The sequence below is a fragment of the Bipolaris sorokiniana genome (assembly GCF_000338995.1).
Source record: "Bipolaris sorokiniana ND90Pr unplaced genomic scaffold COCSAscaffold_18, whole genome shotgun sequence".
NCBI lineage: Eukaryota > Fungi > Ascomycota > Dothideomycetes > Pleosporales > Pleosporaceae > Bipolaris > Bipolaris sorokiniana.
The window spans coordinates 142,254-168,077 of record NW_006911912.1 but is presented as its reverse complement, the minus strand read 5'-3'; the positions used below and the strand labels follow the sequence as shown (position 1 = coordinate 168,077).

The 25,824-nt window shown below is 50.2% G+C and overlaps 12 protein-coding genes across 12 annotated transcripts; 9 read left to right on the top strand and 3 right to left on the bottom strand.

Annotated features, from left to right (window-relative positions):
* Positions 1 to 486: 486 nt before the first annotated feature.
* Positions 487 to 4,549, bottom strand: COCSADRAFT_128402 (uncharacterized protein). Its single transcript, XM_007707124.1, has 2 exons — positions 4,304 to 4,549; positions 487 to 4,251 (listed from the first exon to the last, which is right to left on the bottom strand). The coding sequence occupies exons 1-2, from the start codon at positions 4,470 to 4,472 to the stop codon at positions 974 to 976; spliced, it is 3,447 nt and encodes a 1,148-aa protein (XP_007705314.1). The 5' UTR covers positions 4,473 to 4,549; the 3' UTR covers positions 487 to 973.
* A 159-nt stretch (positions 4,550 to 4,708) lies between these two features.
* Positions 4,709 to 6,220, top strand: COCSADRAFT_41397 (uncharacterized protein). Its single transcript, XM_007707028.1, has 2 exons — positions 4,709 to 5,553; positions 5,606 to 6,220. The coding sequence occupies exons 1-2, from the start codon at positions 4,836 to 4,838 to the stop codon at positions 5,830 to 5,832; spliced, it is 945 nt and encodes a 314-aa protein (XP_007705218.1). The 5' UTR covers positions 4,709 to 4,835; the 3' UTR covers positions 5,833 to 6,220.
* A 37-nt stretch (positions 6,221 to 6,257) lies between these two features.
* On the top strand, positions 6,258 to 7,245 carry COCSADRAFT_30982 (uncharacterized protein; the record flags this gene model as incomplete). The annotated part of the gene is made up of 2 exons (XM_007707002.1): positions 6,258 to 6,528; positions 6,590 to 7,245. The coding sequence occupies 2 exons, from the start codon at positions 6,258 to 6,260 to the stop codon at positions 7,243 to 7,245; spliced, it is 927 nt and encodes a 308-aa protein (XP_007705192.1).
* Positions 7,246 to 7,834: 589 nt separating this feature from the next.
* Positions 7,835 to 8,686, top strand: COCSADRAFT_165080 (uncharacterized protein; the record flags this gene model as incomplete). Its single annotated transcript, XM_007707123.1, has 2 exons — positions 7,835 to 7,923; positions 8,014 to 8,686. The coding sequence occupies 2 exons, from the start codon at positions 7,835 to 7,837 to the stop codon at positions 8,684 to 8,686; spliced, it is 762 nt and encodes a 253-aa protein (XP_007705313.1).
* A 150-nt stretch (positions 8,687 to 8,836) lies between these two features.
* COCSADRAFT_103011 (uncharacterized protein) lies at positions 8,837 to 9,676 on the bottom strand (the record flags this gene model as incomplete). Its single annotated transcript, XM_007707122.1, has 2 exons — positions 8,837 to 9,006; positions 9,058 to 9,676. The coding sequence occupies 2 exons, from the start codon at positions 9,674 to 9,676 to the stop codon at positions 8,837 to 8,839; spliced, it is 789 nt and encodes a 262-aa protein (XP_007705312.1).
* Positions 9,677 to 10,291: 615 nt separating this feature from the next.
* On the top strand, positions 10,292 to 10,941 carry COCSADRAFT_41393 (uncharacterized protein). The gene has a single exon (XM_007707027.1). It carries the CDS (start codon positions 10,453 to 10,455, stop codon positions 10,879 to 10,881), a length of 429 nt encoding a protein of 142 aa, XP_007705217.1. The 5' UTR covers positions 10,292 to 10,452; the 3' UTR covers positions 10,882 to 10,941.
* Positions 10,942 to 11,458: 517 nt separating this feature from the next.
* Positions 11,459 to 12,902, bottom strand: COCSADRAFT_30978 (uncharacterized protein; the record flags this gene model as incomplete). Its single annotated transcript, XM_007707001.1, has 2 exons — positions 11,459 to 11,722; positions 11,952 to 12,902. The coding sequence occupies 2 exons, from the start codon at positions 12,900 to 12,902 to the stop codon at positions 11,459 to 11,461; spliced, it is 1,215 nt and encodes a 404-aa protein (XP_007705191.1).
* Positions 12,903 to 14,011: 1,109 nt separating this feature from the next.
* COCSADRAFT_203916 (uncharacterized protein) lies at positions 14,012 to 15,456 on the top strand. The gene is made up of 4 exons (XM_007707121.1): positions 14,012 to 14,168; positions 14,218 to 14,318; positions 14,450 to 14,921; positions 15,024 to 15,456. The coding sequence occupies exons 1-4, from the start codon at positions 14,096 to 14,098 to the stop codon at positions 15,221 to 15,223; spliced, it is 846 nt and encodes a 281-aa protein (XP_007705311.1). The 5' UTR covers positions 14,012 to 14,095; the 3' UTR covers positions 15,224 to 15,456.
* A 121-nt stretch (positions 15,457 to 15,577) lies between these two features.
* COCSADRAFT_128380 (uncharacterized protein) lies at positions 15,578 to 16,966 on the top strand. The gene is made up of 2 exons (XM_007707120.1): positions 15,578 to 15,776; positions 15,828 to 16,966. The coding sequence occupies exons 1-2, from the start codon at positions 15,642 to 15,644 to the stop codon at positions 16,806 to 16,808; spliced, it is 1,116 nt and encodes a 371-aa protein (XP_007705310.1). The 5' UTR covers positions 15,578 to 15,641; the 3' UTR covers positions 16,809 to 16,966.
* A 1,453-nt stretch (positions 16,967 to 18,419) lies between these two features.
* Positions 18,420 to 19,841, top strand: COCSADRAFT_348193 (uncharacterized protein; the record flags this gene model as incomplete). Its single annotated transcript, XM_007707119.1, has 3 exons — positions 18,420 to 18,456; positions 18,553 to 19,342; positions 19,470 to 19,841. The coding sequence occupies 3 exons, from the start codon at positions 18,420 to 18,422 to the stop codon at positions 19,657 to 19,659; spliced, it is 1,017 nt and encodes a 338-aa protein (XP_007705309.1). The 3' UTR covers positions 19,660 to 19,841.
* A 64-nt stretch (positions 19,842 to 19,905) lies between these two features.
* Positions 19,906 to 21,647, top strand: COCSADRAFT_41388 (uncharacterized protein). Its single transcript, XM_007707026.1, has 2 exons — positions 19,906 to 20,783; positions 20,845 to 21,647. The coding sequence occupies exons 1-2, from the start codon at positions 20,394 to 20,396 to the stop codon at positions 21,481 to 21,483; spliced, it is 1,029 nt and encodes a 342-aa protein (XP_007705216.1). The 5' UTR covers positions 19,906 to 20,393; the 3' UTR covers positions 21,484 to 21,647.
* Positions 21,648 to 22,094: 447 nt separating this feature from the next.
* On the top strand, positions 22,095 to 24,203 carry COCSADRAFT_128373 (uncharacterized protein). Its single transcript, XM_007707118.1, has 5 exons — positions 22,095 to 22,270; positions 22,341 to 22,355; positions 22,562 to 22,676; positions 22,732 to 22,867; positions 22,919 to 24,203. Exons 1-5 carry the CDS (start codon positions 22,247 to 22,249, stop codon positions 23,781 to 23,783), a joined length of 1,155 nt encoding a protein of 384 aa, XP_007705308.1. The 5' UTR covers positions 22,095 to 22,246; the 3' UTR covers positions 23,784 to 24,203.
* Positions 24,204 to 25,824: the final 1,621 nt, after the last annotated feature.

Below are 25,824 nucleotides of genomic sequence, written 5' to 3'. Positions count from 1 at the left end.
GCCTCAGAACTTGGGGTTGCGGGGGAGCATGGACCTCGAAGATTCAGCTTCTAACCGCATTCATGTTGCAGGCCTGTCAATCAGCTTCCCCCTTGGCTTTTCTTTGCCGCAAAAACGCCGTGTATTCTGCTTTTTTGGAACAACATATACAAGCTATACATGTACCGCCATGTACCCAGCGATGCAAGGCTAAGGTTGAGCCTCTTTCACCCGTAATTTGCCCGGCAGCAGCGTGATGCAGATGCATTGTCAGGCTAAAAAAAAGGGACCTTGCTCGCCCGTCGCATCGGCACGCCACGGATGCCGGCCCTTCTAGACGAATCTACCGAGAAAATAGTCTCTTTCTTTGCTGTCTGGCTGCTTGCCACGCACTGCCTCAGCCTCAACAATACTACGGTAACTAGTCTGCTGTGGTACTACTACGTAGTACATAGTATGGTGTAAGTATAGTGCACTTTTCGCCATCCAGATCCCATGTTTCCGCGCAGCGCGACAATACCAGTCATGCAATTGTTGGTCACTGCGTGGGATCATCCCATGGTCTGCCGTCGGTGGGATCATTGCTCCGACATGCCATCCCATCCCGCTCCTCCCACCTCTCCCACACCTCTCCCACACCCCACATGACATTGCGCCCACGTGTCACCAGGCCCTATCCTCGTAACCATGAGCGGTCAAAGTCTCCTCGTCATTCTTTATCATTGACTCATTATCTGCGCAAACAAATAAACAAATAAGAAATACTCCGAGTTGCCAACACGTTGCTAGCGCCTTCATTAAAAGGTAGTTTTTATGCGCCTTGTAAATGCATGACGAAACCCCACCCCCGATCCATGCACCTATACTTCCAATTTTTTTACATATTAGGCTCGTGACCATATCATAAAACAAGTCATATACAAAAGAAGAAGAAAATATAGATCAAAAGAAAGGGAACAACAGCCGCTAGTGGCAACTATACATGCACGACATCTCACCATCTGTCTGCCCTCACCGTAGGCCCGCTGCGAGACGACGCATACTGGCTCTGCAGCCACTCTTGCCTCTTCCTACTCTTGTCTCTGCTACCTGCTGATTCCTGAACATGCCCCCACAACTCTTTGACATCCAGGCAATGACCTATTGGCTCGTAACTATGTAGCTGCTCCGCCGCTTCCTTTGCTTCTTTTTCAATCGACGCTTTCGTCCGCCGAGCAGCTGGCGCCCGCAGCGGTCTCGTAATCTCCAACAGCTCCTCGTCCGAAGATGTGATTTGCGCTTTGATATAGGCAAGTGCCATTGGCGTTGCATTGTCAGACCCCGACAGTGTGTTGATAATTGGCGTGCGCGGTGTAAAGGCGTGTGTGTATTGCTGCGGTGCTGGTGCATCCTTTGACTTTGGCGATGATTTCAATTGTGCTTCTGTACCCTTTTCGAGCAGTGCCATGATATCAAGGCTCTCCCCGTGAGGTATCGCTTCCTTGTTGCTCGGCGTAATGCAGTCCATGTCTACTTCCTTTCTCAACACATGGTCAATGTCCACTGCTGAGAAATATGCGCACGACTGTGGAAGCTCGTTGATGCCCATTTGCTGTGCAAACATGGCTCGTGTCCATACGTTCGCCACTTGGAGCGCCATAGCTGCCTTGTACTTGTCTTTGTCCTTCACCAGATACCGGATCTCGTCATGTACCGTGATGGCTAACCGGCAGTCAAGATTGTACAGACGTGTCAAGTAGTCCATGGATACAATGAGGAGATGGAGATAATCGACTCCAGAAGACTGAATAGCCCAATTGATCCGTGAAGTCATGAAGCCGCCTTTGGAAAGATATCGTCTCTGCAGTGCCTCTGTAATGGCAGCCCCAAGCACTGGTGTCCTCGGCCTTTCCTGTTCTGCAAAGTCCTCTAGTCGGTTGAAGACAAACGATTCCGTACCTCCGCGCCAAAACGGTCTCTCGCGTAGCACCTTCCGCGTCGTCTTTTTGCCCTTTGTGTTTTGATACAAATCGTTTGCCGTCTTGGACGTTTCGGCGTCCGTCAACGAGGGGTTGAACTGCCGCAGTAGTGTCGACGCGAATTGTAGGCCAGCACCGTATATGCGACCGTAATTGAACACTTTGGCATCGTTCCTCGAGATGCCCAAGATGGACGCTGTTCGCGAATGCAGATCGGTGCCTGCCGCCTTGGTCCCCTCTAGTGTCATAAAACCAACCGCATTACCGCCGTGCAGTTTAAAGGTTGCATCACCGATCAAGCTAGCGATCCACAGCTCCTGTGAATCGACATCGGCTCCGACAAAGCAGTATCCTTTGGGTGCTCGTACCATCGATTTCAGCTCGGACCCAACGCGGTTCTTCTTCGCATTGCTCGCAGTCAACCACGTATTTTCAACCGAGCGTCTTGTGATAGTACCCATGGGTATGATTTGCGGCAGTATGAACCCAACCTTCCCTCCCGTCTTGGCGGAGGAAGATACCAGTCTGGGTGCATTGGTTGCTTCCTTGTTGTACACAACCATTTGCGACATGATTCGATCTCTCGCACTGATCCAGTATGAACATGAAGCATTCATCTCCAATGCCTCCTTGGCGTATGCATACTCTGAGCCTAACTTGCCCTTTTCAAAATACTGTAGATAGCCCTTGGCAAGCGGATTTGTACATCTCGCAAGCGGACCGTCCTTGTGTGGGATCTTGTAATATGCATGCGTAGTATCGTCACGCAACTTCAAATTTTCTTCTTGAGACATGTCCAACTCCTTGATTCCCTTTTCGTTGTAGGCAAACACTTCGTCCATGGGTACTCGGTACGTCCACCCGTACTTGTCTGACCAGACCAGGGGGTGGCCATCCCAAGCCAGCCTGAGCAATATGGGCGTCAATCGAGTTCGCACGGTAAGATTCAGGGGACCATCATTTTTGGTAAAAAGATCTTTGTACCACTTGGGCATCCCCGGTTTCTTCTGTCGCGCTGCAGGTCGGGGCGGGTCACCCTTCTTCTTTCCTTTGACCATCTTCACTTCCTGGCCTGACCAGTCCAGCTGACTTAACCAAGGGTCGTTATTGTACACATCCGGTTGATCTTTGACCTCCAGTGCCTTTTCTGTAAGCGCGATCAACCGTTCTTTCACCCCGTTGTCCAATTTATGGTACGTTGCCTCTGCGTTGTTGATGTAAGCATCCCAAGTCTCGTTGACTGGCAGTATTTCGGCAGCCAAAAAGCGCAGTGCAGCAAAGCTGACCGGGTGTGGACACGTTTCGAGGAAGAGTGGGAAGACCTTCTGATAGACACGATGAGTGATTTCCACATCAGCAGCGCAATAGTCGAGCAGCTCATCTAGCATATCACGCACGCCTGCGCGATCGAGTTCGCCAAAATATTCTCTCTTTGCCTTGTCTATGGTGATGTTGCAATGAAACTGGGCTACGTCTCGTAACGAGTTGATTGCACTCCTTCCCATCCAAAGCTCTTCTTCATCCGGTGGTATGTCTGGGTTCAGCACCGATGACAAATCCGCATTCTCATCAGCAGTAGCCGTCTTATCGCGCTGCTCTCTGCTCTTCTGATGTTTCATCCAGGAGGGACGTTGCCGCGAGCACATGCCGTTAGAAGCAACATGCAACGACATGGTATCAACAAAAGCGTTTTTGGACTGTGATATGCTGTACTCTTCTGCTATACGAGCCCTATCATAGCCTATATTGTGGCCTACAATGACACGCGGTGTTGATGTATCTCCAAAGGGAATAAGATGTCGATCCGACTCTGACTCTCCTAGCAGCCAGGGCGATAGCCAAGCATACCACGCTGTCGGACTGGCGGCGCACGCCATGCACGCAAACGATGTCTCTTTCCACATGACTTCGGTATCGAAAACGAGCATCGTCTCGTCTGGCACTTGCACTGCTTCCGTCGTCCCGTCGCTGTTATACTTGGTCCAGCCGCTCTGCCGCACCCATTGCTTTGGCCTTGGTGGTGGATTTGCCCATACTAGCCTCTTTGCCATGCCCAAGTATGGTTCAGCAGCGTCCATGCCTAGCTTGTAGAAGTGCTCGTCCAATGTCGTGCCCTGCAGCTCGGGCATATCGAACCCGACAGGCGGGCTCTGATCCTGGTTCTTCCCCAGCAAGTCATGGCGGGTGAGATGATCCTTGGAGAGGGATATGAGTTCAGGTGGGGGCTTGGTTTCTGCGCCAGGAAAGACTTGGTGGTGGATGTGGGAAGAAAGATGCTGAACGCCAATAGGACTGAATCGGGCTTCCGAGGGGACTGCAAAGTGTTATTATGCAGGAACTGACCTTACGTGGCGGCAATAACATACTATTGAGACTGGTCTTCTGGGTGGTGCTGCCTTTGCGACTGGATGGTGGCGGGGCTGTGGCGAGGCATCGTCGCAGTGGGGGGTTTGCAGAAGGCGTATGCGCAGCAAAAGGACAAGACCGGCGGGCAGCGGTGGTGGCGGTCAATGGCCGTCCTGAGCAGCGCATCATCGCACGTTTATCAAGCGCATTGCTGCATCTCGTCGCATTCAGGCCGTGTCGCGAGAAGTTTTGTGCAGTGCAGTGCTAGAATGCCGGATTGTGTCGTCATGGTGCTGAGGCCCGACCAAACTATTCTTGTGCTTGGCGTTGCCTGCGCCACAGCCTCTCAGCCTCTCAGCCCTACGCGGGCGGACCACCGCATGCACCCCCGTTCGCCCATCTCTTGCTGTGCAGCACGCCCGACCCGGCGGCCTCTGCGATACCATGTTCAGGCCCCTTGCTGGCCTCGCGATCCTGTCGGTGAAGGAAAAGGCTGCTGCCGTTGCTGCCGCCTCTGCCGCTGCCACCCAGTAGGTCGACGCCTGCGCCACCATGTCGGCCGACTACGCCCATTTGGACGACGACAATGACATCGCCTCACCAACACATTCGTCCCACACGCCTGACAACCTCGACCCGGACCGTCACACCTCGCCTTCACCTTCACCCTTAGGCATTGACGCCTTCTTTGACGACGAATACGCCGCTACTGCAGCCGCCACAGCCGCCACAGCTGCCGACCGTCAGTCCGAGGAGCCCTACCGCGCACCACCTCTCCCCTTCAGCACTGGTTTCTTTGACCATATCCTCAACCCGGCCGGCCTCGACCACGGTAGATACTCCCCGTTTGACTGGCAACCCTACCGCCCTCTACAACCAGAGATGCCGCCTACCACGCGAGCACATCCACAGGGGTCACAGGCTTCACAGCGACCTGACCGCCTGGCAAATGGCTACGTAGACCTGACCAGCGCTCCTGACTCGCCCCCTCGCACAAGGAAGAGGCAGTCACCTACACCAGGCCCCTCAGCAAAGCGGCGCAAGAGAGAAGACGGCACGGCCAAGGAGGCTAAGCAGCAGAGCGTGGAGCCCATCACGGTGGAAGAAGTTGACTTGACTGAGAATTCATCAGTCCAACAGGTCCTGCAGAAGCAACGCGAGGATGCTGTCAAGGCGCAAGCCAGGCCCGACGAGACGTTCACTACATTCAACTCCTTTAATTGCGTCATCTGCATGGACAATCCCACCGACCTTACAGCCACAGCATGTGGTATGTCCTACTCTGCATGCACGAATATCGAAATTATACTGATTTCCAACAGGTCATCTATTCTGCCACACCTGCCTCATGGAAGCTCTCATCGCCGGTGAGAACCGTACAGGCCCCCATGAGACCAAACGTTCACAATGTCCCGTTTGTCGAAAAACGATCAGTCGCAATAAGCCCTCCGATGTCATACCCTTGCTGCTCAAGATAGGTCTTTCGACACAGCCCCGGAAGAAGAAGACAACTGCACCAGCCGCGACCACTTCACCCAAGGTATCGTGAATGTACTTGACTTTCGCGATGCTTTCTTCAGTTTTGCATACGAGCCCCGTATCTCATACTAAGACATCTACTAGCTAGCTCGGAAAAAACCACAGCGCCCACCTCGAAGGTCTACACGACGCGCGAGACGGATCTCCAGCAATGTTGAATATGTATAAGCTTAAAGGCAGACGGATCCGTCTACAATGGGTCGCTCGTCATTGCTACAGCTTCACGGAAGGCATGCAATGGGGTGTGGCGTCATGCAGTGATGTATAATGATCGCATAAAGTAATACAGGGCTATCTACGGAGAACATGGACACTAGCGCCATTAGAATGACGTAAGTCATAAGCTGGTTTAATAGAAGAATCATCAAGCTAAAAGGTACTCATTAATCCCACCACTATGTTTTCCTTTGCATCTTACACTTCCCTTTTATTACTATGTCTCAAGATCCGAAACTCACCTCCCAGATTGCTATCCTTGGTGCAGGCGATGTAGGTGCCACAATTGCCTACTCACTCATCATGGACCCGGTTGCGGGTGATATCTTGATAGTGGATCCAAAAGAAGAAGTCCGCGATGCTCAGGTACAAGACCTTTCTGATGCCACGTTTCATGGAAATACCACAACGCGCATAAGATCAGGAACACACAAAGAAGCTGGGCAGTGCGATGTTGTAGTTATAACCGCTGGCGCAAAACAAAAGAAAGGTACATATCAATTGAGCATAGAGAGATATCGGCGAGGCCCCAGGAACTCATCAATGCACAGGTGAGAGCCGAACCGATCTTATCGGCCGCAATAAAGCTATTCTCGAATCCGCTATTAGCGATATGAAGCCTTTTCGCCCAGATACCGTCCTGCTTCTTGTCGCCAATCCCGTCGATGTACTCACCTATTTCGCCCAACAATTTTCTGGGCTTCCCAAACAGCAAGTCATCGGCTCCGGCACTTTTCTCGACTCAGCGCGCCTCCGTGGTATTCTTGCCCTGAAAGCTGAGGTCGCAGCTTCCAGTATCGATGCTTACGTGTTGGGTGAGCACGGCGAATCTCAGTTTGTCGCCTGGAGTCTTGCTAGCATTGGAGGTGTACCTCTCGATAAAGCCATTGAATCAAATCAGATTATTGACAAGAAGGCTATTGCAGAAGAAACCAAGAATAAAGCGACAAATATTATTCAAAGTAAGGGTGCGACCAATTATGGCATCGGTGGTGTCGCAGCCAGTATCTGCAAGTCTATACTTTTCGACCAGAGGAACATCCGGCCAGTTAGTCATTATCAGGATGATTTGGACGTTTGTCTGAGTGTGCCGGCAGTTTTGGGGAGAAAGGGAATTGTAAGGAGTGTGCCAATGCCATTGAGCAGCGAGGAGAAGGAGCTGTTAGAGAAGAGTGCAAAGGCGCTGCGGGAAGTTATTGAAGCATAGGATTTGACGTACACGCAAGTAGTCAGCGATAGATATTATACAAATGATGCAGGTCCTCGCCAAGGGCGGTGGTTGTGCACTAAGAGGAGTTCGGCAGATTGAGTTTGTGGTTGTGTTCCCACCAACCGCTTTCCGTCGTACAAAAAGCACAGCCACAATAACTCATCTTTGCTCAACAACGATAATGACGCACAAAAGGCCACAAATAAGGGTCTACACCAAACCAGTCCGTGTGCACAAGACTGCAGTCCTTGCCGAACTCCTGTCTCTATACTAGTTTAGCCTTCGCAAGCTAAGAAGGTGTGGTACAAGGCGTCTGCATGAGATTAGAGTTGGTTCGCCTCGCCCCACTACTCTACATGCACCGCGCATGTATCATATCGACTCATCCTATGTCCAATTGATTGGTCTGTGGACGCCTTACTACGTTACTACATGCTGTGGTTCCTTGACCAGCACAGAAGCACGTACATATATACACGAGACCAAACTACCATCCCACAGACACCACCAACACTTAGCATCCCATCTCTGCATGACAAGTTTCCTCGAAACCAGCAACAACACACAGACCAACCATCTAGGCAAAATGGCAACACCAGAATCCCCAATTGAATTCTTCGATATAGCCTCTGGCCCCCCAAAACGATGCTACGCTCCGAACCCATGGAAAACACGGTTTGTCTTCCTTCAACTTCCCCCTCTTTATATATTAAAAAAAGTAAGACAAACAGCAAAGAGAGGCATGTTCAACTAACGATAATTCAGCTACACACTCAACATCAAAGCCCTCCCCTACAAAACCAACTGGGTCGAACTCCCCGACGTAAAATCCACCCGTCTTGCGCATAAAGTCGACCCTGTGCGCAAGTTCCCAGACAACTCCGACTTCTACACCCTCCCCATGATCCGGGACCCTAACTCCTCCGACGGCGACTCCTGGGTCGGCGACTCCTTCGACATAGCCGTGTATCTCGACCGCGCGTACGCAGATAGCGGGGAACGCCTTTTCCCTGCAGCCAACATAATCGGCGTCTACCGCGTCTTCAATGCGCATGTTGACGCCTTGTTTACAAAGCACGTGGTGCTGTGCTCGAATTATATGCCGCTGAATCCTGAGACGGCGGAGCAGACGAAACGAGAGTTTGTGGAGCGCTTGCATGTGGAGAGCTGGGATCAGTTATGTGTCGAGGGTGAGGCTAGGGATAAGGTTCTACAGGCTTTTGAGGCGGATATGGAGGAGTTTGCAAAGATGTGGCGGTTTGAGGATCAGGGACCGTTTTTGGAGGGTGCAAAGTTGACGTATGCGGATGTTATTGTGGGGGGTTGGTTGCAGTTTGTTAAGGCGACGCTGCCGGAGTGGGAGCGCATTTGTGGGTGGCAGGGGGGAAAGTGGAAGAAGATGATTGATGCGCTGGAGCCGTGGGCGAAGCAGGGATGAGGAGGGAAATTGTGTACAAAAGTTCGGTATCAAGAAGCTGTGGAATTAAGTTTCTTGTATTTGCAAATAATAATCGTTAGCGCAGGCCAAACAGTTCACAAAATTACATTCATAGAGGAATTAATCACTCATCATATACACTCATGTACACTACGCCTGCTTCGTAGCTCGAACTACCCACAGTGGGTCCAAATGGTCTGGAAGATGTGGTGAGCGTATAAGAACCGTACCTTGGTCGTCTGTGACTCGCATGCCCTTTTCCTCTCTCGCACAAAGATCAACGATTTCTACATCCTTCCATCCAGAAAAGTGAAGATAATCTATCAAGTCAGCAATTACCCCAACACCCAAAGCATCACCACTCAACTTACCTCCCACAAACTCCAATCTCGACCGCTCATCCAACATCAACCACCTCCTGACAACTTTATTCGGAAAGCACCGGTTACTAATAACCAAATGCACCGTTCCCCCCTCCTTAGTCGCCTCAAGCAACTTCCTACAAACCTCCAGCGGCTCATTCAAGTAATCCACACTAACCACACACGTCGTAGCATCAAACTGCAATTCTTCACCTTCCCACCCTACTCTAACATCATGCGGCGGCGCATTCAAATCCAGCACCCTCCACCTCTCCTCTTTGCCCAGAAAACACCCATTCAGCGCCATCTCTTCTTTATTCAAACCCACGCCATAGACTTTCAGCTCGCCCTTTTGAATCGCTTCTTTGATAGATGAGGGATAGAACGACTTCCAACTCGTACACATATCCAGCATCTCCCCCTTCCGGGGCAAAACTGTGTCGTAATATTGCGTCAACCGCGCAATAGCCGGGTCATCAATATGCGTCACGAGTCGCGGTTGCCGGTAGAAGTCACCATCTGGGTTCTCGTCGTAGCGCTGAAAGTCCGAGGGTGCGTATGGCCATTTATCGTATTTTGGGGTGTATGGTGTTGAAGGGAAGGGGCTGGTGGGGGATGAGGAGGCCATGGTGGCGGCGGTGAAGCCGGAGAAGAAGTTGAAGGGTATGCTACTGTTACGATTGAGTGAGGAGTATGTACGCCATGGGGTGGAGAAGGATGGGTGGAGAGAGCGGATGTAGCGGGGGAGGGACATAGGATGTTTGGTTGTACCTTGCGAAGCTGAAGGACTAGACGGGTACGAAAGAAGCCGCGTCTGGTGGTGTGCAAGGGTAATGGGTTGGTGACGTCAGGATACGCGAGCTCACGTGGTGACGCGAGGGTCTGTTTTTGGCGCATCTCGCATCTGGAGGTATGTTGACAGCAAGCCATGAGAGCATATCCTTTGGTAGAAGATGCCATGTGTCAAATCAAGAGCCATTTGGGTTTCAGCCATGCAGTGTGAATGCAGGTACGGGTCACTTATTCCGAAATCTCGGACTCCCAGTTCCGAGCTTGCGGGGTTGGTAAGTACTATGCTTTATAAACCCGCTGGTTCCGAACAGAATTGTTTCTTGCAGCGATTGGTATATTGCTTGAAAATGGCGTCTATACTTACTACTGCGAGACTCGTATGCAAAGACACACAGGCCCGACAAAAGGCCATCGAATCCTTTCAGAAGATCATCGACTACACAACGCCAAACGAGCCCAAGGTGTTGCAGTATGTGTGCGCCCTGCCATACGATGATCAGGCGGGAAATGAGTTATACGTAATTGAAGAGTCCGTTTTCTCCAGGTGTATCAATATTGTAGGACATGCTAATAAAGAACAGATACGCAAACCAAGCGTCAAATGATGCACATATGGCTACCAAACCCGTACAAGACCTCATTCAACTATTCGCTACCGGAGAAGTTCTCGCTCAGCCCCCTGAAGTGCACAATTGTCCTATTGTAAATAAAATGATGCTGGGTTCAACGTTATCTATTTCTTCGATCCCTGTTATTGCTCTGCTGAACGTCCCTTCGAGGGCCAATCAATCCGTAACGCCAAAAAGAGACTGGGAGGGAATCTTTGAGAAAGCCGTGAGTGACGTAAAGGGACTTGATGCAATTCTGGTGTCGGAAGATGAGGAGGCGAAGAGTATGCGTATAGAGGGCGTACTGCTGAATGACGATGCATTTACAGAATTCCAAAGGGTGGTCGCGGGAAACAAGACGGATACGATTGAAATGGTCAGAATGAGGCCAATTTGTGGTTTTGTCAGTCGTGAGGCGAAGAGCAAGTTATAGCGGGGTTTCGCAAAGATGTCTTCAGGCCAGAAAATCCAGGCACCCTAGAGTTCAACATCCCAACTTGCTCAATTCTTGAGTCCCCGAATCGAAGATGAAACAGAAATTCACTGCTCACTCGCCCTGCAGATGTGTCTGTTGCTTGGTCTGCGTGACCCACATCTCCAGCCAGAAATGGTGTCCATTTGTGACTGTGTGTCCGTAGTTACCCTTACACAAACGGCACTGACCGTAGATGTGTACCCAGTAATCTCCAAGATCAGATCTTGTGACACCGTGAATTCCCGTTCTTCGGAATGGCGAAACTCTGAACCAGCCGAATAGAAGATAAGGCTATAGTGCAGTATTAGCAGAATGTTCGTTCGGCTGTGGAAAGAAAGCCAAGGTGGTTGGGCATTGATGAAATAAGAGTTGCTGTGCAAGGCAACAAATGTCTATGACGAAAAGCTGGATTGTTGTGTCGAGGTTTTGGCGTAGATGCGAGATTGGCGTCGAATGTGCTTCAAGCCATCATACACAATAAACGAGCACAATATACTTTCGCTTGATCACTTCCCATCACCCGTTTCATCTTAATTCAAGAAGTGTACTTAAACGAGGTTCGGCGTTGGCGAAGCTCAGGAGTACTTTCGCACGAAGCAGGCGGACTTAGCCATAAGTCAATGATCCGTGACGCTCCGCTGTGCTCTACCCAGCATTGCAATCGACGAGGTGAGTTGGGGCCTCGATACATGCGATATCCTGGATTCCGAGTGATCTCAGGCCAGCTCAAGTTATGATTGATAGTCTGGTAGTTGTAACCCGTAGCTCTTGCAATGAGCCATCCTCGTTGCGGTATCACCTAGAGCATATTTAGCTCTAAGCGCAATTTCCAGGCAGGAAATCAAGGAACCATGACTTCGTTCTATCGCAACGTGGCACCAATAGCTTGAAAATTTCAAACAGCTGGTATTTTGCTGCCTTTTAATTACGGCAGCCACACCTCAAGGGGTAATGTTGGAGATATGTGGAACGCTCCATCCTAGAGGAATGCGGACATTGTGATAGTGAAAAAAGAGATGTCAACGTACCTTGTTCCACTCAAGCTCATTGACTATTAACTGATCATCTGGTCCGCCATCATAGTCCTCAGTCTCAGTGGTCAGACATGACTTTCGCGGATACGTCTTCCCTGAGTCGTATTCATTTGTGATGTCCCCTTTTCTCAGAACCAGTGACTCTTCCAACTTTTTACGCAGCCACAGGCCCTTCTGGCTACCAGCTGCTACTTGCTCGTCACACCATCTGTGCAACGCTTCAGCGTAATGGGGATCAGTACTACGATTCCACATATTCGCTCCCTCTAACGTATCGTACACGATGGAGCGATCGCACCCAGCTTCCACGACAGCAAAATGCACTGTTTCCAAATTGGGTGGTTTGCCTAGTCGCCGATTGTTATTAAACAGCTCTACTGCCTCCAAGTTCCGTTCCTTCATCGCCTGGAGCCTGCCTTGAACGGCTAATTGGGCCATATCGGGGTTACACCAGTCAACGTTCATGCTTGTAGTCCATAACAAGAATCGCAGAAACTCGATCTTATCCGGATTCCATGGGCCTTGCAGCAATTTTTTTGGTAACCGGCCTTTGACAAAAGCAAGGCGCGGTAAATGGCTTCGTGAAAAGACCATAGTCGTCGCATCATGGAAGTTTGGAGGCCACTGTGCATCAAAGCAGCCCTCCTCCGGCTTGCGGTCACACAAGCATCCTCGAGCTCCGAATCGCCGCAGACACCACGACTTGAAGAAGTCCCATGTCATCCACTTGGTAGCAAAGATGTAGGTCTGCGCCACGGATTGCTTGCCATGCTCACCATGTACCTCAGTTAGATAGTAGTCGCAAGTGCAGTTGTAGGCGTATTCGGACGAGAGACGCGTCGCGATATATGGAGATGTTTGCAGTAACGTAAAACTGCAGCCTGATTCAATGAATATGTGCTGGAGGAGCTCGACGGGTAGCTGCTCAATTGGAGAAAGGCCCATTGTGGCTTGAAAGATAGAAGAAATGAACTAGGTACTGCCAGTCAAGGCATGAACAAACAAACAACCTGTAATCAAGAGAACGGCAAAGAGGATGAAAGAGAAGCCGAGCAAGTATTGGCAAGGTGGCGGTGCGTTGGGCCACCTAGGCAGATACGCGCTGCCCGCATTACCCATTTGGGTGTTACCCCACACGGAGATAGCTCGCATCCGTGGGGTTTACTACCCCGAACCTCGGTCGTAGGATAGCTCCCTCCCACGCGCTGCAACACTCCGACACCAACACAAACCAACCAGTGTCGGATGATTTATCGCTTTCCTCTCTCTGGCATGTTCCAAGTACCGAACCTATATCAGTGAAGCGGATCAGTACGGAATACTATGCTCAATAGCCGGCCCCGCACCTCAAGCATACACCACTTCCAATTTTCAGACTACACAACTTAGAGTGGCGTCAGTTTGTACTAGGATATCTGCTACGAAGATCCAAGGCGATAGTTCTACTTTAGATGTCCTAGACCCTACTGACCAATGGAGACTTCGGTACCTAAGAGCGCCTGCTTTAAGTACTTGAACGATTGCACGTGTGGTCAGAATGGTGTATTGTGACAGAAATACGAGACATGTCCATTGTCAACTTGGCGTAACGGACCTGCTTGCCTTTGATAAAGCGAAAAGCTACTATCAAAAACTGATGTATAGTCGACGTGGTCGATCGGACGCATCACTCACTATCTAGGGAGTGGCATTTGCGGATACCTATTTGTGCCTAGCAAATTCGTAGTATACCACACCGAGTCTGGTGCACCGCCGCAAATCTGTGATTTTTCTAAACGAGATACCAAATCGAGGCAAGTTAGTCTCGAGGCAAGAACCGCTATTCCAGGTGGAAACCGGTTCTGTAAGATTCAAAAGGTCTTTTTAGATCTTATTCTAACTATGTGATTAATCCTTCTATGAGCATGATAGTGTCATGTGATGGGACGTGGTGAGCATCCAGGATGCAAAGTCGGATGCGTTGGCACGGGGTATCTCTCGGCCCTATCAACAGCAGGCGAAGCATGTCATCTACTAGTAGTAGCGCGCAGCCGCATGATCTGCATCCGATTCCTCCCACACTTTCAACTGAGCTTCGTCAATATTTGTACCGTGTACAATAATAGACCAATCTCGTTCCTGAGCCAACATACATCACAATGGCGGATATTGATGCAGGCAACCTCTTCAACGTCAAAGGCTTGATAGCCGTAGTTACTGGAGGAGGGACAGGTGATGATTCCGAACCGTTGAGTCATTTACCGGACTGACCAATCCAAAGGTATCGGCTTGATGATTGCTCAAGCCTTGGAGGCCAATGGTGCAATTGTCTACATCCTCGGACGACGAGAGGAGGTTTTGAAGGAGGCTGCGGCTACAGCGGTAAGTTTCGTTGTTTCACAATTCGACGGTGCTTCTTATTACACTGTCATGTTTGCTCATTTCCGGCTCTAAACCTCAGCAATTCAACTCCACTGGAAATCATTATCAGATTCACTAATCGATATGTGCAGAAACATGGCAACATCTATTACTTCAAAGCAGATGTAACTTCGAAGCCGGATCTTGCCGCGGCGGCCAATTATATCGCTGAAAAAACCGGCTACGTCAACGTTGTAGTTGCAAACTCCGGCATCATTGGCCCAACAATGCGTTATTTGAAAGATGATGCAACGCTGAAGGAAACGCAAGACTACCTATGGAACTGGGACTCAGACGAGTTCAACCAGGCATATAACGTCAATGTCAACGGAGCCTTCTTCACTGCTATCGCGTTCCTTGAATTGCTAGATAAGGGCAACAAGACTGGCAATGTCGAGCAAGATAGCCAGTTCATCTGTGTCAGTAGTGCTGGGGCTTTCAGTCGTGTTCTAATGTCGGGTTTCGCATATGCGGGCTCAAAAGCAGCAGTTATACACATCACGAAGCAGCTCGCCACTAAGCTAGTGCCATTCGGCATCCGCTGCAACGTCCTTGCACCTGGGTGTAAGTTGCAAATTTCTTGCTTTGTTTCATCAGGAAGATTTTGGATGTGCCAGTATCACGAGAGCTGATGAGCTGTCTTTGCAATATGCTAACAACACGCAGTGTACCCAAGTGAGATTACTGCCGACATGAACTTCAAAGAGTCTTATCCGAGAGAATTTCTTCCACAGCAAAGAGTTGGAGACCGCAAGGATATGGCGGGAGCTTTGTTGTTCCTGACGAGTAGAGCGGGTGCCTATATCAACGGGAATGTTTTGCTCACAGATGGCGGACGACTGAGTGTCCTACCAGCCACCTACTGATCCAATCTATAGCTGTATGAAGAGCTGTATGAAGAGCTTCAATGGCTCATCCAAATAGAAGGGCTTGATGAAATAGAATTCTCTCAATGATGTCTCCTTAGTGTATATGTGGCACGGAATATAGAATTCCGGCCGAGGAACGGCATGCTAGATATGTGTAGATTTCGCTAAACATTACACCAAATCACCTAGATACGATGGGATCTTTTGTTGGCAAGGTCCAAGTCCGTGGGATTACACACAAAAATTTCCGTATGCCAAGATGAGCCGGTCGGCTAAATATGAGTGAGATGCTTTTAGCGCCCTCGTTTGAGTGAAGATTGCATATGTACACCACGACAGTCGGCCCTTCCCCACCTTCTAGGTCGTATCATGCTGGTCTTCACCGACCAGCAAGAGTCTCTTATCAATAGACAAGATGGGAGTATTTCACCTGAGCACTGCAGTGCTGGTGCTTTGCGGGCACTTTCTAGCCGCTGCATGGGGTTTTGTTGAGAAGGTAACATCGCGTCGCGAGTACTTTTATGTAGGCGGCGAGTATGCCAATCTCACGGTAAGTAAAGCAAACCCAACCAACACCATGCCTTTCTAACAAAAGATATAGGTAGGAAACGAAACAGCGCAGTACATGCTCAACCAGATCTACGTCGAGAAACTCACCCCAAGCAACCAAACACAAGACATCCCCATCGTCTTCATCGCCGGAAACGGCCAAACAGGAACGAACTTCCTCGAAACACCCGATGGCCGTCCAGGCTGGGCCTCCTTCTTCCTCTCCCACGGCTACACCGTCTACCTAACCGACCAGCCCTCTCGCGGCCGCTCCCCCTGGTTCCCAGGTCTTGGCTCTATGGAAATCGCCAGCACCTCGCGTGTAGAGTCGCTCTTCACAGCCATCTCCTCGCACGCGCGCTGGCCGCAATCCAAACTGCACACGCAATGGCCCGGCACGGGTAAAGCAGGCGACCCCGTCTTCGACGCCTTCTACGCCACCCAAGTCCAGCGCCAAACCAACGTGCTGATTCTTGAATCGCAAAACGCAAAGGCGTATACCGCGCTGCTTGATAAAATCGGTGTTGCGCATGTCGTGACGCACAGCCAGGCTGGGCCGTACGGCTGGCGCGTCGGCGATGCACGACCGCATTTGACGAAAAGTATAGTCGCGCTTGAACCTTCTGGTCCGCCGTTTATCAATCAAGTCGCTGCATCCGGGCCTGCGCGGGCCTGGGGTATTACCGATTTGGAAGTCGCGTATGATCCGCCTGCCGGCCCGAACGCTTCCTTTATCGAGAAAGTGGTTGTGCCGGCCAAGGATGCGGAGCATGTTGATTGTATTATGCAGACTGAGCCGGCGAAAAGGTTGGTTAATCTTGCGCAAGTTCCCGTATTGGTGGTTACGGCGGAGGCGAGTTATCATGCACCGTATGATTATTGTACGGTTGGGTATTTGAGGCAGGCTGGGGTGCAGGTGCAGGATTTGGAGTTATCTGATGTGGGGATTCGGGGGAATGGACATATGCTTTTTATGGAGAAGAATAATTTGGAGATTGCGGAGAGGGTTTTGGAATGGTTAGTGAAGCATTGAGTGCGGTTTGTGGTAGAGCCGGAGGTGTGGCATGGCGGTGAGCTAAGGATTTTTTGGCTATCTGAATGTCTGTGTGAATGTTTGCTGCTTGAACTAGGTAATGCGGACAATGAAGTTTGCCCATTGAACGCTCCATGTGACGATGGAATGGTCAGGTGAATCTTTCTCTCATTCAAGCACTCAACGCCAACTTGATCATGAATGAAAACCCCCTGGCTGTGAATTCACAACATCATTTACCTTGCAAACGCACTTTTACTGCGTATATCTCCCTCTCATTCTCTTCACTTCCCCTCTCACCATCCCACATAAACCTCCCAATATCTTCATACACTCTCCATCCAAATCCGAGCCCAGCTACCAAGATGTGCGAAATCTACCAAGTCGAATACAAATGCGGCTGCGTCAACCTAAAGTACAAGTGGACATGCAAGAAACACTACGTGGGTTCTAGTATGGTTAAATGGCCGGGAATCAAAGAGAAGAAGGATCAGAAGTGCGACTTCCATGGGGGACCGTATGATTCTGAGAATGAGTATGAATATTCGAAGTAAAAATGAAAAGGTAGGTGCCAGGAAAGAAAGGAGAGAGTGAACAAAGGTCCATATGGGAAATGGTAGATGGAATATAGTCAAGGTATGAGATGTGTCGAGATTTCATGTCAATAGCGTGTATAAAGAATATATACATTGAATCTTCTGGGGTGATAGTTGGAAACTCAATCTGAGTTGCGTGCCTACTCTTAACTTCACGTGATATACCAGAGGACTTTCCTTCACATACTATAAGAAAAAAACTCACTTCGTTCACATACTTGGCCTCAAAATCTTCCTGACTCTACCTCCATACACACACGTGTACGCTGTATGGATTCGGAATCCAAATCCGGTTGCAAGTTCTCGGCCGCGCGGAAAACTAGTCAGCCAAGCTCGTAATGTGCGGTTTTGGCCTAGCGAATATCTGCTATCTCTTAGGACGATATTGGAATCTAGAGTGGAGCGGAAAGCCTGTGAGATCTTAGTGTTGTTGGATGTTTGTGGCTTGACTTTACTGCGATGATTAGTATAAGTTTTGTATGTACAGACGCCAAAAATGATGATCAGGCTCTTCTTCGTGTGGCTCTATCGCTGAGTTGATAATATCAGACAGAAACGCCGTGTTGTTCTTAAGCAATGCCGACGGCCGCTACACTTCATATAGTATAGTTTTTGCTTGCAACCCCAGCCTGTGTCGCTCCCTTACTAGTGGCCCACATACTAAACCAAGAGGATAATCATATGGGTCGGAAAGCAGCCCCGGGATGGCCTAAAATGTAAAATATGGGCTCTTGATCGTGAGAGCAAAGTAGCGCAGGGATCATGAGAGTATTTGTCAACGAAGGTAAGACCAATCAGGGCATTTACGATTGGCGGGACGGGTGAGAGACGGCTAGAGTTAATAACTCAGTGTGCCAAAGTAAAGTGCAGCAAAGTCCCTACAAAATCATCCAAACAATTGCCTCCTCACTCACCACCCGATCAAGTAGCAAAGACTCATTTCTTGAGCAAGCAAGCGACTGGTGCTTCAACCTCTTATAGCCGTCTTGATTTTCCACTTTTTGAGAACTCCAAGATGGTGGTATCTGATGGAGCTATTCCGACGCCTCCCGGTAAGTAATCAAAATCTAGATCTCATACTGAAAGAAGAGTAGTAGAGCAGGCTGATATCTAGACGAAGTAAGTTGGTCAGGGCTGACAGTGTATAGAAGGAAACGAGTACTACGAGGTTCGAAAGATTCCTGGAAAAGGCTATGGATGTTTCGCGCTTGCGCCGATCCCGCGGGGGACGCGTATCTTGGAGGACGACCCACTTTTGGCTATACCATTCGGGGCATGTCTAAAATCTGACATTGAGGATGCCGCTGCAAGATTGACGCCAGAACAGAAGAAGCTCTACTTTTCGCTTCATTCTGGCCATGGCCAGGATCCAAAACAATGGCCGTCCAAAATCCATGGTAGTGTAGATCCAAGAGAACGACAGCGCATTGAGGAGCAACACGCAGCTCGAATCGGTAATGAAGCGACATGGATGAGCATCTTCCAGATAAATTGTATGGAAATGGGTAAGGGTGCAGCTGTGTTCCCACATGCAGCACGATTCAATCATTCTTGCAACCCCAATGCTTGCTTCTCCTGGAACGCATCCATCACCAAGGAGACCATCCATGTCATGAATGACGTGGCTGCTGGCAAAGAGATTACAATTTCGTACTGCGACATGATCCATGACAAGCCATCTCGGGCCTACGAACTCAAGCACTATGGCTTCGTCTGCGACTGCCCAGCTTGCGCTGGGGACGAAAATGACGAGACAAGCTTCGCACACCAGAGTGCCGTGAGGCGCTTCCTACTACAGGAACTAGAGCATGAGACGCGTATGTGGCGAGGCGCTATGCTTCTGGAAGGGATCCAGCAGCCTCAATTCGTCAACAAATTGCTTCAGCTAGCCGCACTACACGGACTCGAAGGAGACTATACCGCCAGACTGGCTGCTGTGTAAGTAGCGACACGAATCGTTCTCGCGACCTGGTGGTTCTATGTACACCGGTTTGACAAGACGAGTAGGAAGTAACGGCAGGAGCTCTATGAAGGTCTCGCAGAGTTCCCGGCTGATTCTGAATAGGTACCTGGATATTGCGCTCGTCTGCGAGCACCAAAACGACCTTGGCATGGCTAAAGCGGCCGCTGTCAAAGCTGGCCAAGTGAAGAAGGACTGCCAAGGTGTTGATTTCCCCAACTACGAGCACTACATAGAGGTGCTAGACCGCATCAAGACGAAGCTGGCTTTGCGAGAGACTGAGCATAATGTGTAGGGGTGGATGGAGGTGGTGGAGGTGCATGTGAAAAGAAAGGCAAGATACAAACTATTGGATGAGTAAAGTGGCTTAGCAAAAGCACGATGAGGTGGCTGCTTGGATGCGGTGTGTGTGAAGGTGCTATGAGGGTGGCTGTCATGATGGCAGTGGCGCCCTCCGGGGCGTGGCTTAGCGCCAGACCCTGCGTAGATATAGGAGACCCTGAGACACGTCAGGCTTCATGGCATCTCCACTGCCAACAACGCACAGGCTCACCGGATTGATATTCATTTTATGTGTGTACATATGCATGTAGAAAAGATGCAATTGTTGGATAAGTGGCCCGGGGAGTGGACGGATGCACACAGCTGCCACCCCGAATGGCGCTATTCCCGATGTGCACAAGACCAGCACTCCAGCGGACACCAATAGCAAGCTGCAACAGCCGCTGACGTCGTTGCGTGTACCTGCATCGAGCGTCTCGAACCGTGTCGCATATGTGGCCATGTTTCGCATGGCCAATGAATAAATAAAATAGCTTGCTAGTAGGCCACTCCTTAAACACCTGCTTGTTCGCCATAAACCTCGGATACTCAATCTTTGTATACAGAGCACTGCGCCCCCTACCAACGCCCTCTAGCTCCGGACTAGCTGGCTTCCGGATACTGACCAGCTACGCAGCTACCACAGCTGCACCATCGACTTTCTATTTTTACTCTTCATCCTCTTCTCTTACTACTACTACAATCAACATGGAGACTTCAGAAGCCAAAGCAGCTGCCCCCGTCCCTCCACCCATTATGACGTCTACGCCACAACCACCCGCAACACAGGTACCCTCACCACCACACTCGCAATCTGGACTTGCGGCAGATCCCAAGGCCTCAATGGACGTCGCAGAAAACACCACACCCCCATTCTCGCCATCGAGCCAAACGCCTGTCTTGGGCAGGGAGCAGGAGGAGTTTGAGGGCACACTCGACGTGAACAATGACATACCAACGGAGAAGGACCTGAGTGCAGTGGCGGACATGCTGGTACTGGATGCGCAGGGCCAGAGCAGGCCGTTCAAGGAACTTTATCAGGCGCCCCATGTCGCTTCGAGGCAGCTCATCATCTTCATTCGACATTTCTTCTGCGGCGTAAGTAGCTGCAACGCTGTCTCAACTCAATGTTACCTTTGACTTGGCTAACGCTTGGCAGAACTGCCAGGAATACCTGCGCACGCTCGCCTCATCGATAACGCCTGACGACCTGCTCGCCCTGCCTACGCCGACATTCATCACGGTTATTGGATGCGGGCGACCCGAGCTGATACCTATGTATACGGAAACGACAGGGTGCCCTTTCCCCATCTACGCCGATCCAACGCGCAAGCTCTACGATTACCTAGGCATGACGCGCACCCTGAATCTAGGCGCCAAGCCCCAATACATGCAGACCAACGTTCTCATCAACTCTGTGCAGTCTATATTCCAAGGCCTTAGCACGGGCAAGAAGGCGCTCAAGGGCGGCGACTTCAAGCAGGTTGGTGGCGAATTTTTGTTTGAGAATGGCGAATGCACATGGGCACACAGGATGAAGACAACGCGGGGCCACGCTGAAGTGTCAGCGATCCGCGGCTTGATAGGTTTGGATTCGACAAGACCGCCAGTCAGGAGAAGGTGGAGTCACGAAGTCAAGGGACCTGAGAAGAACAGGAGGAGGACCGTGAGCTGGGGAAGGCTACGAAGCAAGAGTAAAGGTGGCAAGGACATATCAGTGGCCAGTAGCAAACAAACGACACCAGACAGGATATTAGAGGAAGAAAGTGAGGCTCTGGCAGGTATTTCAAAGGCGTGAGCAAGGGCAGGACAGAGGGCATACTAATACGGCATTTTTTATTTGTTTGGTTAGCGAAAGGCAGCAACCACAGTGTATTTGCAAGGTCTAGATTTTTAGCAGTTTGTTAGAAGATACCAAGATATGACATTTTTCTACATGCATAGATATGTAGCTATTCTCCGGCTAGTTCCGCGCAGTTGGTCTTTTCCTGGTCCAAGTAGCCGATGGGTAGGTATCAGGTCCAGAAACGTCACGCGCGCCACAAAGCTGATAAAGACGAAGGGCGGCGGTTTGTGAGTGCAGTAGTGTGCGAGAGGTTTTGCTGAATGGCGCATATCTACACACTGGCTCGTCGTGTCCGTCACCCCGAAGCGGCAAGCAGTTCCGCAACGCGACTGCCGAGCTGGCTTTACAACCAACATGTCCACATCTGGCTAAGATGCCCGGACGACAGCGGCCAATGGCCAGCGCCCGTGTCAAGAAGACCAGGCATCCAGGCATTTCCGAGCCAGCTACGAGTTTGAGCCTCAAAGGGCGAGTATCGCGCGACATGCGCCGAATCGCGCCCGCAAGTGAGGGGCATGGACCTTGGAGGGGCAGCGGAATGACGCTGGCTTGTCGCTGTTGACCCCACATCTTCAAATAAAAGCTACCGGAGCCGCTCTACGGGACTGTAATAGCTTGTGTTTCCCCTCTTCCCCTCTTGCTATTTAACTACCGCGGTTGCTGCTGCTGCTTTGCACTCTTCAGATACACAAACAACCTCGACACTCAATCCACAATGTCTGCAGACACCGTTGGAAAGGTACGTCCCATCACGCCTAGCTATCTTGCTCAGGTCGCCTATATACACCAGCTAACATTGTTCTCAACAGACAATCACCTGCAAGGTACGTTTGAGCATCAATTGCCTCCATACAGCACAGTCGCCCTCTCCGCCAGCTGGCTGCGAATCTTGGCATGCGGGTCCGCAAGACGTGTTGTAACATGCATGTAATCGCACGGGTACTAGCGGGCCAGAGGCGTCGGAAGCGGAAGTCGGCAGATGACGACACAGTCTGTAACCACAGGAAGATCATTGCTGACGGGAACATAGGCCGCAGTGGCCTGGGAAGCCGGCAAGGACCTCTCCATCGAGGAGATCGAAGTCCTACCACCCCGTGCGCACGAAGTCCGTATCCAGATCTACTACACTGGTGTCTGCCATACCGGTATGTTAAAACCTTTGGCCTCTTCTGCTACATCAGCAACTAACAACACACAAAGATGCCTACACACTGTCTGGCAAGGATCCTGAGGGTGCTTTCCCCATTGTCCTTGGACACGAGGGTGCCGGTTACGTCGAGTCAGTCGGCGAGGGCGTTACCAACGTAAAGCCAGGCGACCATGTCGTTGCGCTATAGTACGTCAAGCTACCCCACATATAACCTGAACCTACCTAACAGCAAGATAGCACCCCAGAATGCAAGGAGTGCAAGTTCTGCAAGTCCGGCAAGACCAACCTGTGCGGAAAGATCCGTGCCACACAAGGAAAGGGTGTCATGCCCGACGGCACATCACGCTTCAGGTGCAAGGGCAAGGACCTCCTCCACTTCATGGGCACATCCACTTTCTCGCAATACACCGTGGTCGCCGACATCTCGGTCGTCGCCATTACCGAGAACGCCCCCATGGACCGCACCTGCCTGCTCGGCTGCGGTATCACCACCGGTTACGGAGCTGCAACCATCACTGCCGGCCGAGGTGGTGTCGAGGCTGGATCTAACGTTGCCGTCTTTGGTGCCGGCTGTGTTGGTTTGTCAGTCATCCAGGGAGCCGCCAAGAACAAGGCTGGCATGATCATCGTAGTCGATGTCAACGACGCCAAGGAGGAGTGGGCAAAGAAGTTCGGCGCCACACACTTTGTCAATCCCACCAAGCTCGGCAACCAGAGCATCCAGGAGAAACTCATTGAGATGACCGACGGCGGTTGCGACTACACCTTTGACTGCACGGGTAATGTCAACGTTATGCGCGCTGCTCTCGAGGCCTGCCACAAGGGCTGGGGAGAGTCCATCATCATTGGTGTTGCCGCTGCTGGTCAGGAGATCTCCACTCGTCCCTTCCAGCTTGTCACTGGTCGTGTATGGAAGGGATGCGCTTTCGGCGGTGTCAAGGGTCGCAGCCAGCTGCCCGGTCTCGTATCCGACTACCTGCAGGGTAGCCTCAAGGTCGACGAGTTCATCACTCACCGCCAGCCACTCGACAAGATCAACCAGGCCTTTGGTGACATGAAGGCTGGTGACTGCATTCGCTGTGTCGTCAACATGCGCGAATAAGTGCATTCAATGCTTCCAGGTCAAGTCATAAAATTCAAGCTCTAATGGTTTGAGCGATATATACCTTTTTCTTTCTTTCCTTTTTTTTCTATCCCAAGACACAGTGTACTGCTGGAGACTATACGGGCGGTGCATGGCGAGGTGTTGGCGGTAGAGGTGATGATGAGCATGAGACGGCGTTGATGATGTCTTTGTTGTAGATGCTTGAAGACATTTGACTTGGGGTTTGATGTATGTATCTACTTGTAAAAGACGAAAACAAAAAGTAATGGGTAACTCGAGGTTCGCACTGTTCATTCTATTCTGTGCAAAAGTTATTTGGCCAAAGAAGTTCAAGTGAGGGTGTGCGGACTGTCGTACAGTCTGTTGTTGTTGGATGTGTTGTAGCGAATTGGCAATAGAATGTGACTGCATCCGGTGAGCTTGAATTCTACAACAGCATGTGGAATTACAATTAAGGCAAGCAACTGGGGAATTTCATCTATGTAGAGACACATGTTGAGTGCAAAAGAAAAGCGGAATGCAAATGCACAGTTTTCTGGTCACACCCTCGACACCTGCAAAAAATTGACATCGTTCGTTATCATATTTGTCACTTACATTTCTAGTCAGAAGTCCGACATATATTTCAAATTCCGCTTCTGTCTGTATATATTCTTAGGCACCGTTTTGCGTCACTTTGTGTTTCTGAAACATAGCCGCCATGTGGCCGCCTTCACAGCCCACAACAACCCCGACCATCAGTTTTCCCCTCTCACACTCCGCACGAAGCCACAATCACTATCTGATCTCATTCTACATCATGCGTCCCCCTGTGTATATCAAACGGCAAATCAATCTCATCTCCAGAAAATCGGGGACGAAATCTTTCCCCCCCCATCATCCCTGAAACAGCGCTGCAACGCATCTCCCGGCACATGGAGCACCCATGTCTTCCTCCGCCCACTTCTGAAACGGTGCATTCATCCGACGGTTCCGCACCGCCACAGCATCCAGGTTTATGCGCTTGCCCCCCTCCCCCCCCTAAAAATAAAAGAGGGCATGGTCCACACACACACACCACACGGGCTACTAGCGTGAAGATTTCCCGAGCCCTACCAAGAAAAGCTTAGCTAGACATCACTTGCCTGATTTACAAGGCCAACGTCGTGAAAATGAAGATGAGCAAGACAAGTGCCACCACATTCTGAGTAAAAAGGTCGTGGCAAGGCTCTTGGGGAACTGAAATAGCTGGATATAAACTACATCTAACATTAGCTCAAATTACGGCAAAAGTCACTAGTATAAGCAGCGTTATGAAATCTACGAAAGTGCTAGAAGTCTAACTTGGTACATTACTATTTATTCTCTTTAAATTTTCATAGCTAAGCAGTGCGTAGTGTTAGTGTTATTAAGAGGTTGCACAGCTGTGGTGCCCGGGGGGGGGGGGCACTTTTTGGCCAGCTATTTTGGTTCCCCAAAAGTTGCAAGAAGGAGCAAAGGGATAAGAAGAAGTTCAATCACAAGGAAAAAAAAAGGGTTGCAAAAAAAAACACGCCCCAGTAATGTTAAAAAAAGTATATATATTATAGCACATCTACAATCCCTCCAGCGATTTTATCTACTGAGTAAAAACAAACCAGAGGGGGTCCTACGTAGAACTCTACAATTAAGGAGCGTAATCAGACTCGGGTTCCCAAGCCCAAGGCAAACCACAGTAAATAACCAGCGAATAACTAGATTCCATCCTACTTCTCTCTCTCCCTCTCATTCCCCGATCCCTTTCCTTCACACGAGCACAGCTCAGATGATCCCAGAAAGAGAAAGAAAAGGAAAAGAAAAAAAATTACACCTTCACCCCACCGTTAGTTTTCCCGTCTTATATCAGATCGGTTTTTTTGTTGTTGTTTTCGGCCATTATTGTATACATCTTTCTCATATCTCTCCACCTCCACATTTTGGTATTAAGTTTTCGTTCGTTCGTTCGTGATTAGAGTCTGAAAAAAACCCCAAAGGATTCTTCCAGGCTCGAGGTCATGATCGTATCGGAGAGGCGCCGTTT

What these genes read in the sequence shown, in the direction of transcription:
- COCSADRAFT_128402 (XM_007707124.1), bottom strand. Translation starts at nt 4,472, where the DNA reads ATGATGCGCTGCTCAGGACGGCCATTGACCGCCACCACCGCTGCCCGC. An exon ending in CCAGAAGACCAGTCTCAATA is followed by an intron (nt 4,252 to 4,303) that starts GTATGTTATTGC and finishes AACACTTTGCAG; the next exon opens with TCCCCTCGGAAGCCCGATTC.
- COCSADRAFT_41397 (XM_007707028.1), top strand. Translation starts at nt 4,836, where the DNA reads ATGTCGGCCGACTACGCCCATTTGGACGACGACAATGACATCGCCTCA. An exon ending in CCTTACAGCCACAGCATGTG is followed by an intron (nt 5,554 to 5,605) that starts GTATGTCCTACT and finishes GATTTCCAACAG; the next exon opens with GTCATCTATTCTGCCACACC.
- COCSADRAFT_41393 (XM_007707027.1), top strand. Translation starts at nt 10,453, where the DNA reads ATGGCTACCAAACCCGTACAAGACCTCATTCAACTATTCGCTACCGGA.
- COCSADRAFT_203916 (XM_007707121.1), top strand. Translation starts at nt 14,096, where the DNA reads ATGGCGGATATTGATGCAGGCAACCTCTTCAACGTCAAAGGCTTGATA. An exon ending in AGGAGGCTGCGGCTACAGCG is followed by an intron (nt 14,319 to 14,449) that starts GTAAGTTTCGTT and finishes CGATATGTGCAG; the next exon opens with AAACATGGCAACATCTATTA. An exon ending in CAACGTCCTTGCACCTGGGT is followed by an intron (nt 14,922 to 15,023) that starts GTAAGTTGCAAA and finishes AACAACACGCAG; the next exon opens with TGTACCCAAGTGAGATTACT.
- COCSADRAFT_128380 (XM_007707120.1), top strand. Translation starts at nt 15,642, where the DNA reads ATGGGAGTATTTCACCTGAGCACTGCAGTGCTGGTGCTTTGCGGGCAC. An exon ending in GCGAGTATGCCAATCTCACG is followed by an intron (nt 15,777 to 15,827) that starts GTAAGTAAAGCA and finishes CAAAAGATATAG; the next exon opens with GTAGGAAACGAAACAGCGCA.
- COCSADRAFT_41388 (XM_007707026.1), top strand. Translation starts at nt 20,394, where the DNA reads ATGGAGACTTCAGAAGCCAAAGCAGCTGCCCCCGTCCCTCCACCCATT. An exon ending in TTCGACATTTCTTCTGCGGC is followed by an intron (nt 20,784 to 20,844) that starts GTAAGTAGCTGC and finishes AACGCTTGGCAG; the next exon opens with AACTGCCAGGAATACCTGCG.
- COCSADRAFT_128373 (XM_007707118.1), top strand. Translation starts at nt 22,247, where the DNA reads ATGTCTGCAGACACCGTTGGAAAG. An exon ending in CACTGGTGTCTGCCATACCG is followed by an intron (nt 22,677 to 22,731) that starts GTATGTTAAAAC and finishes CAACACACAAAG; the next exon opens with ATGCCTACACACTGTCTGGC. An exon ending in GACCATGTCGTTGCGCTATA is followed by an intron (nt 22,868 to 22,918) that starts GTACGTCAAGCT and finishes ACAGCAAGATAG; the next exon opens with CACCCCAGAATGCAAGGAGT.